The sequence below is a fragment of the Mustela putorius genome, unplaced genomic scaffold, assembly GCF_011764305.1.
Source record: "Mustela putorius furo isolate JIRA1106 unplaced genomic scaffold, ASM1176430v1.1 tig00000083_pilon_pilon_pilon, whole genome shotgun sequence".
NCBI classification, from domain to species: Eukaryota; Metazoa; Chordata; class Mammalia; order Carnivora; family Mustelidae; genus Mustela; species Mustela putorius.
The window spans coordinates 14241504-14250412 of NW_025421273.1; the positions used below are offsets into that span (position 1 = coordinate 14241504).

Here is an 8909-nt window from a genome sequence, read left to right on the forward strand (position 1 = left end):
GGGAACGAGCTGAGAGCCGCGGCGGTGGGGGGGGTTGGCGGGGCGTGATCTGAAGCGGCCCACAATATTGGTTACTATTGACTGTCCATCAGAGGAGAAGCAGTTACGGACTGGCTGAAGGGAAGTGGTTGGGCGGGGACGAAGGCAGAGAGTCAGCGCGAGTGGCTACGCCCCCTAGGGGGCGGGCCAGCGAGCTAAGCGCATGCCCAGTGCGTGCGCAGTGGCGGCGGCGGCGGCGGCGGCAGTCATGGCGGCTCGGTGTGTGAGGCTGGCGCGGCAAAGTCTCCCAGCTTACCTGTCTCTCAGGTAAGGCGCGCTCGGCTGCCCGTGGCGGAAGAAGGACGTTGTCCTCAGTGCGGCTTCCACTCAGACCGAGGCCGCGCCGGGGGTCCGGCCCGGAGAGGGGCGTCGTGGGCCCCGCGGTTCGCCAACGCGGCACGCGGACCCCCCGCCCGGGGCCTGGCCCGCTGCTGGGGCTGAGCGGCCCCGCGTACCGGCCCACGCGCGCTCGCGCCCGGGATCTGGCGGGCCGCCCAAGGCCAGGTCGCGCGCGTGCGCGTGCTCGGGCAGCGCCAGGCTTGGTCCGCCAGGCGTTCGGGCTCGTCCCGAACCTCGGCCCGGTTCCTTTCGGAGTGCAGGCCAGAAGCGCTGCGAGGGCCGCCCCGCCATGGAAGGAGCAGTTTAGGTGGACCGTCCAGGGCCGTCCCCCTGTTCCTTTAGCCGGCGGCCTCTGCCATTCGAAGTCCTAGATCGAAAGGTAATTTGGCAAGTCTTAGCGTCGCCTTTGCCGGAGGAACGGCTCCGAACCGTGTACTTCACGGAGGAGCTGCTCGGGCCAAACGTTGGGTAGCAGCCGGGCGGAGCCGAAGCTGGACTTCTCTTCGGACGCGCTTGCTCGCGTGGACCTGGAGACCCGGCGGGTGGGGCGAGGATGACCTCCGGTGGTTGGGGGTCACGCTGTGATTGCCAGCCTCGGAAATTACAGAAAGCGACACAAGCGGACAGAGCCTTGGGCACCCGCATTCCCGGGGTTGCTCAGGTAGTCTGTGGTTTTGTATCTGAATTAGTTAGAAAGCAGTCACAAAGGTAGCAATAACTTTCTGTTCTTGAGGACTAGCTGACTGTGGAAAGAGGCTCAAACGGGGAGTCAGGTGGAGTCCTAGTCCTAACTCTGAGAGGGGGTTAAGCTCTAACTGCCTGGCTGCATCCCCTCCGTGGCTGAGCAGCAGAATAGGTACAGAGGCTGTGACTGTCATATCCAGGAATCAGCACTGCTAAGAAAGACAACCGGCCTCACAACAGCATATGCAGTTGTTAAATTACCAGCTTCTTTAAATCACAGAAATAAAATACAATAAAAGGCTTAATGCACTCCACTCCGCAGACTAATGGGTCCTTCCATTCTCCTCCAGGCCTAAGACACAGGTATACATATACAGGATTTCTGGGGTATGTCCTGACAGACAGAGAGGCTTCATGCTTTGTCTATTTCTCTAAATTGCATTTTGTACCTCCCAGTACATCTGTAGTGTATCCCAGAGGTGAGAGTTTGACATTCTTTTTCACAGCCACAGAATATTCCAGGTTGTGGAAGTGACAGTGTGTTCAGCAGTGTCCCCAGCTTGTTGCTGTATTGTGTTGCCGTAAACATTCTTGTACACATAATCTGTGTACTGATAGCTCCTGTTCTTTGAGGCAGTTCCCTTTATTCTAGGAAGAAGATTGTACTTATTTTCAGATTGAAATGTGGTGCCATTAAGAAGAACTCTTAGCAGGGTGCCTGGGTGGCTCAGTCCTTAAGCGTCTGCCTGCAGCTCAGGTCATGATCCCAGAGTCCTGGGATCAAGTCCCACATCAGGCTCCCTGCTCTTCGGGGTGACTCTTTCTCCCTCTCCCACCCCCCTGCCTGTGTTCCTTCTCTCACTGTCACTCTTTCTCTGTCAAATAAATAAAATCCTAAAGAAAAAAAAAAAAAAGACGAAGAAGAACTCTTAGAAGAAATCTGAGTTTTAAGCTTAGAGGAGAAATCTGGTCCTGGTGAAGAAGTCTGAGTTTAAGACCATTCTGCCATTCATCAATAACTTTCTGACCTTGGGCTTATCACTTAACCTTTTTCATTCATGTGAGGATCAGATTGGATAAGGTTTTGAGTACTTCCAGTACTGGGTTTAGAGCTACTTGTTTCCTTCCATATATCCCCCCGCTTTCCTATCTCCAGTGTGGACTCCTTATGTGTAACTCTTACCTATCCTTCAGAGCCCCTCTGTACAAAGCCTTTCATGGTCTTCCATTTCCCCAAAGTTATAAACATTCTAGCCTGAGCCTCCTAAAGCATGATTCCTTCTTTATCACTTTTAAACCCAAAATTATACTTTGTCTGTAGATGCCTTTTGCCCAGTCTGCCCTTGTCCTCTACATCATTAGAAGACCCCACTTCTCCTAGTAGCTACTCACTCAATATGTGATGGGTGTGGATGACCATACATCATCCACAGAAGGAGGTGTTTGGAAGGGGAAGAGGTTAGTTCCATAGCCTTGGTACATTGACAAACTAGTTTACACACAGAAGGTTGTATATAAGTTAGTACCTTCTGTACATAATATGCTGTCTGGCTTTATTAGATCTAAGATAAATTCATTCCACCTCACACGTCAGTAGCAAATAGTTTTAAATTATCTCAAGTTTCTAAACTGATACATCAGACTTTTAAGCCAAAAGTCCAGTCTTAATTCCCAGTGCTATGCATTTGCCTTAGACCATCTCCTCGGCTGCTGTGCACAGCTATGAAACAGAAGAACAGTGGCCAGAACCTGGAAGAGGACGTGAGTCAGAATGAACAGAAGACAGATACTCCTTCCCCAGAGAAGATACTCCTGGACGAGAAGGTCAAGCTAGAAGAGCAGCTGAAGGAGACTGTGGTAAGGTCATGTGGGCTCTTGTGGGAAGTATGATCTGTTGAGCTCAGGTGGGGTTCTCCAGAGGACGTCTGGCTGGAGGAGGTGGGTCATTTTCCAAAAACTATGGTCGGCTCCTGTAGCAAGTTCCCACTGAAGAAGGGACTAGAATTCAAATCCTCTGTGGCTCTGGTTCCGTCATGAGAATCCTCTTTACATGCTGCATAGATGATACACCAAGTTAAGATGTGAGGCGGTCTTTACAAGTGAGGAACACGCACCTGGCACTTACGCAAGGTCTGACAGGAAGGCAAGGGCCAGGGCCCGAGGCGGGTTCTGTGGTGCACTCCCAGGGAGGGAGGAGTTCGGTGAACTAGTTGGAAGGACAGATCATTACTCCACGTGAAAAGGCGTAGGTGGCACAAATCAGGTTCTTTAAGAATTGAAAACACCCTCCTATCAAACACTCTGTATTGGCTCTGTTTCAACCACCTTATTTACATTAATCTTCACAACACCTGTGGGTCACCTGTTAGAGCCCCGGTTACAGATGAGGACTGAGGCACGGGAAGGTTGGGTAACTTTCCCCAGGTTGCTTAGCTACTGATCGGCAGAACCCAGGTTTGAGCCTTGGGAGCCTTGTTCTAGAATCACCTGTAACTGGAGGACAGGTGGAGGACAGAGGCCCTGGAGCTGAAGTGCACAGATGCGCAGCCTGGCAGGACAGTTGGTGAGAAACAGAGGGCGTAGCATTTGCTGATTGGTACCCAGTGAGTGTTGGGATGGGGCCATTGGGCAGAAGTTGAAAGACGAGATTCACGGATGGGATTTTCTCCACTCAGTGGGCTGGTGGTTCTAAACCCCTCCCGGAGCTGTGGGCTCTGGGTGCGTCCGCCCCAACCAGCGTTCTGGGATTCCCTGAAGTTGGAAATTCTACGCCGAGTGACCAGGCCGTCCTAGAGGGGCGATGAGACAGACCGTAAAACCATGAGATTTTTCCTCATCCTTATCCAGCTGCTCTCTGGGGGCTGTACAGATTCGTGACCCCTTGACGTCATTCCTTGGAAATGGTGACATGGGTGGACCTTCTTTCTGCTCAGGAAGCGGCGCTGCCTGCTGTCTAAAACACCAGACATAATGACACGTGTTACTTGTACTTTGACTTGGGATTTGTTAGTATTGCATTTGTTTTCTTACGAATCCGTTCCCTTTTTTATTTATGCGCATTTCCTATTTGTTCTTTTTTTTTTCTTTTAGGAAAAATATAAGCGAGCTTTGGCAGACACTGAGAACTTGAGGCAGAGGAGCCAGAAATTAGTGGAGGAGGCAAAATTATACGGTAACTTTGAACACTGCTTGCACTGATCCTAGAAAAGTTCGGGGCAGGCGGGCGGGGGGCCAGGATGAGGAGGCCAGGGTAGGGGGGTGCGGGGCGCGTTCCCTCCAGCAGGGAGGGGTCCCCAAGGAGCCGAAGGTGACCCGCACTTAGGATGGCAGGTGTCACTCCTTTGGTGAGGAGTGTGTGTGCATTGCTATCCCCACGTGGATCTCCATTAACCTGAGGCCGTCTGAGCCTGCAGATGGTACCCGCAGGCCAGCCTCCAGATGGGCATTTCCGTGGCTCACTCAGCAGTCGCATAGGCCAGAGATGGAAGATGCTGTCTGCACTGTCAGCATTGGGATGTTTTTGTCACTGTCCTTTGCATTTTACATGTGAGATCATTGAGGCTTCACGAGGCTGGGAAGTCACAGTGGCGTGCTGAGGCCGGTGCCCCCGACTGGTGTCCACTAAATGTTGGTACGGTTTGAGCATTCATGGGACCTTGTGTACAGACCGGCAGGCACCATTCTCCCCAATTCTGGAAGAGCCACCTTGGGCTCATAGACGTGAGCTGCTTTGCCCAAGGACAGAAGGCAGGTGCACGGCCTGGTGGAAGCCAGGATCCAGTCACATCCACAGGCAGCAGCCAACAGTCTCTTCTTGAAATTCTGCTTATTCCTCTTTCTGGTAACGCCCTTCGTTGGCTTCTCATTTGCCTGGCCTCTAGAAGTCTGGGTCCTTCAGGGATTGGAGTCAGGCCTCCCCTCCTCTTGACATCCTTCCCACGAGACTCACCCTCCCACGGGCCCACGCACAGGTTCTTTGTGGCTCAGACGTTTGTTCAGAGCTCTGGTCCTGTCTGTCCTCTCGTTTACCCCGCATCTTCATCTGGGTGGCTCATGGGTGCTTTAAACTCCATTTCCCTTTATCTGTGCTGTCCTTCCTCATTCTGCTAAATGATCCTGTGATCTTGCCTGGTTTTTATTAAGGGCAGGAATCAAGTTCTCTTCTCCTGTCCCAAGGGCACTGAGTGGCTGGCCTCCCAGCTGTCTATTTACCTGAATGGATCCTGGCCAGCTTTGGTGCTCACACCACCACACCCTGGACCAAAGGGATAAGATACAGTCATTCCTCGCTTTACCACGCTTCACAGATGATGAGGTTTTTGCCAGTTGAAGGTTTATGGCAACGCTCTGTCGCGCAAGCATTTTTCCACCAGCATCTGCTAACTTCCTGTCTCTGTCACATGTCAGCGAGTCTCACAGCAGTTCCAACACTTGATTATCACTGTGTTTGTTGTGGCCTGTGACCACACCTCGTTGGAATCTCAGATAGTTAGCATCTTTTAGCAAAATGTATTTTTTAAGGTATGTGTGTTTTACACATAATACTATTGCACACCTCATAGATTCAGCATAAACATAATTTCTACATGCATTGAGAACCCTCAAAACTCATTTGACTCCATTTACTGAGCTCCTTACCCTTTCGGGGCAGTCCACAGCTTGAACCACCATACCTGTGCCAGATTCCCTGACATTATGACCACGCTGTCCACCCATTTGGCTGCCCCATCTGGAACCTTCAGCTCGTCTGGGCCTGCCTCTTCCTGTGCTCTGGCTGCCCGTCAGTCCTCAAACGTTTGGATGACTCTTGAGGCCTTGGTTCACAGACCTCTCCTCTGACTCTCCAGTCTCGATGAAGTCCCTTAGTATAATCGTTCCTCGGCACTGGGGAAAGTGCCCTCTTGGAGGTGGGACCTGTAATTTTGTCACTCATAGTTCTTGGATGCCGTGTCTATGTTCCCTGAGGACAGACCGCCCTGAAAGAATCAGCACAAGCTTAATCCATGATAGACGTTGTGTTTTTAGCAGATAGGTAGAAAGTTTTTTATTTTATTTTCCAGCAGGAGGGGAAAGTGTTGTGAGAAGTTGCCCACAGGTGCTGCCTTGTGGTACAAGGTACCCTGGTGTCTGGTCAGGCCCAGACTTCCATTCAGCATCTGAAGCACTCTTGAAACCACAAACAGTTCAATGTAATATGCTGCCTTGAATTTTGAGGGACTTTTCTCCTACCGTCATTTCTTTTGTTAGATTAAGGTTAAAGCTCAGGTGTATCCTGGGAACTCAGCACGGCAGCCCCTCCCCGGCCTCATGTCCACAGGATGCGGTGTTCTGTTTGGTGGCAAGCACAGTTCCTTAGCCCAGGGGAGGGCTGATGGGGAGATGATTCTGCACCTCAAGAGCTGTTTATCTTCGTGCCTAATGAGCTCTCGTCTAAACCCAGAAGTTGTGGGGGGGCTTGTGGGGGTTTTGTTTTTTAATACGCCATTGGAATCCAAGGGCAAGTGAATGGTTTGAAAGGTTACCGTTCGGGAGGCTGTACGTGCAGCCGGCAGTCTTCCGGCCCTTGGGGTGCCCCGTGGCAATGGGGGTGCAAGTGACCATGTCCTTCCCTTCGTTTAGGCATCCAGGGCTTCTGTAAGGACTTGCTGGAGGTCGCAGATATCTTGGAGAAGGCGACGCAGAGTGTCCCGAAGGAGGAGGTCAGAGACGACAATCCTCACCTCAAGAACCTCTATGAGGGGCTCCTGATGACGGAGGTCCAGATCCAGAAGGTGTTCACCAAACACGGCTTGCTGCGGCTGAACCCCGTGGGTGCCAGGTTCGACCCCTATGAGCACGAGGCCCTGTTCCACACACCAGTGGAGGGCAAGGAGCCCGGCACGGTGGCACTGGTCAGCAAAGTGGGGTACAAGCTGCACGGGCGCACCCTGAGACCCGCACTGGTGGGGGTGGTGAAGGCAGCTTAGTGGCCTCATGGGGCTCCCGTGGGTTCTTTGCGATCCCCTGCTGTAGCTCTTGAAAGGTTCATCTTTGTGAATACCTTTGACCCTTTCCCTGTCCTTGTTGGAAAGCTTTAGTAACCAGTGGCTAAACAGAAAATGAAGCCGGTTTCACAGATGCGTGAATGAACTTAAATTTGGGAGTCTGTTCGTTGATTTTTAATACACCTTTAATCGCTCTACATGCTTAGAGAACAGGCCGGCGGGACACGACCGGACCCAGAGGGTCATGAATCATGCTCTAGCTGGTTAAAGCCTAGCGATGTCCAGGTACCCTAAATGAGTCAATGCCTTCGGGAACCCCACTTGGGCTGCGCGCTGTGGCTCACCCGGGTCCCGGGCACTCAGCCCGAACCTTCCTGTGCAGAAGGGAAGGCGAGAGCTTGAGCGTGTTCTTCCTGCTTAGAAAAGTTTCGCCATGCCCTTACTGAAGAACATACAAGTTCATTTGTAATTCGTTAGGGTCTAGCAACGAAAATACCCGACTTCCGGCTTCCTTCTGGAGATGGGAAGTGAGCACATGTGCCTGAACAGGCCTCACCAGCTTATTTTGCCCGTTACTGAATTTAACAAAATCAGTCACTCTTGACCTTTTGTTCATCTATTTGCAGAAATGTTCAGATCTCTAGTAGCCACTTACTGATGACCGGAAGGTCTTTACCGTAGAAAGACGGACTTGCTCAAAATCCAAGGATTGCATGCTTCGTACATTTTAAATGTCAATGTTTAATTTTCAAATTTTATTTAAGAGGATTAAAGCCCTAATGTGTTTATTTTCCTATTTTCTGGAAACTGTTTTGTGTATTTTGGTGGAGGAGACCCACCTACACTGAGCAGGATTCCGCTTTCCTGCTCTCGGCTCAAATCCCAAAGCCTTGTGCTTGACACTCAGACATGCCACACGTGGTAGCTTCCCCATGGGAAGGGAGAGCAGGAGGAAAACGGGGGGGGCCTTGGCTGGGGACAGATGTTGCCATCCATGGCCCTGGGGAGGGGACTGGGGACGGGTCTGCACCACTCTGTAGCCCCCTCTGTTGCTCATTCACAACGGGGTGAGAGTGAGCGGTTACAGACCAGACAAAATCCAGCCTCCTGCTATCTGTGCTGTAGAGAGGTATGTCTGGGACCGAAGGCCAACACTATTAATTCATTTACTACGTAAGAAAGGTGGGGCGGTTGACTTTGCTTGTAATTTTGAAAGATGTAGGTAGTATTCCCATAATTAAAAATTTAATTTATACTATTTCAAAGTATTTTCCTCTTTTCTGTAAAGCAGTCTTAATAAGTCTGTTGGTCACAAACTTGCCCCAGAACCGCAGGCAGCGTAGTGCAGTGGAAAAACCCACCAGGATCAGAGCTCTGCAAGGGTCTTGCATCACCTTCCTGGAACTTCTATAAACTGAAAGCCACATGAGGAATTTTCAAACGAATTTCTACACGTGTGTAACCCCTTCCTTGTCAGCTGGGGCATGACCACTGTGGGGGCTGCACCCCAGGAGACTGTGGGGATGGGCTGTGGCTCCGCTGTGGGTTCCCATCATCCTGCATCGCCCCTAAAAGGGAAGCGCCTCTCTACACTGGAGGTGAGATTTGCTGACGCATCCTGCCCAGGGCCCAGGGGTGCATGACTGCGGGCCAGACACCACCAACCGGGTGGCGCCATTTGCTCCTGAGGGGCCTTTGTGGCTGGGATCTGCCTGAGACACGCGCACAGTCCCTGGGGATTGGCTGCTGGCAGCCAGGGGGGAGCAGGCATGAAGGGCTTCTGCTTAGTAGCCAGTTTAACTCCTACCTGGGAGGGAAAACCGGTCTGACGCCGGAGTGCTGAGCTCAGACACGTCCTGAGAA

At 51.7% G+C, this 8909-nt stretch overlaps 1 protein-coding gene across 2 annotated transcripts; it reads left to right on the forward strand.

Annotated features, from left to right (window-relative positions):
- The first annotated feature begins 176 nt into the window (after positions 1-176).
- On the forward strand, positions 177-7842 carry GRPEL1 (GrpE like 1, mitochondrial). 2 transcript variants are annotated; one of them, XM_004772207.3, is made up of 4 exons: positions 177-306; positions 2757-2919; positions 4153-4234; positions 6682-7842. In XM_004772207.3, the coding sequence occupies exons 1-4, from the start codon at positions 203-205 to the stop codon at positions 7026-7028; spliced, it is 696 nt and encodes a 231-aa protein (XP_004772264.1). In that variant the 5' UTR covers positions 177-202; the 3' UTR covers positions 7029-7842. The 2 variants fall into 2 exon arrangements, with proteins under 2 accessions (XP_004772264.1, XP_012901263.1); XM_013045809.2 differs by lacking the exon at positions 177-306 and adding an exon at positions 370-757.
- Positions 7843-8909: the final 1067 nt, after the last annotated feature.

Bases quoted from the DNA above. Each gene is read 5' to 3' on its own strand.
- GRPEL1 (XM_004772207.3), top strand. From the start codon at position 203: ATGCCCAGTGCGTGCGCAGTGGCGGCGGCGGCGGCGGCGGCAGTCATG. The intron at 307-2,756 runs GTAAGGCGCGCT...CATTTGCCTTAG, and splicing joins CCAGCTTACCTGTCTCTCAG to ACCATCTCCTCGGCTGCTGT. The intron at 4,235-6,681 runs GTAACTTTGAAC...CCCTTCGTTTAG, and splicing joins GGAGGAGGCAAAATTATACG to GCATCCAGGGCTTCTGTAAG.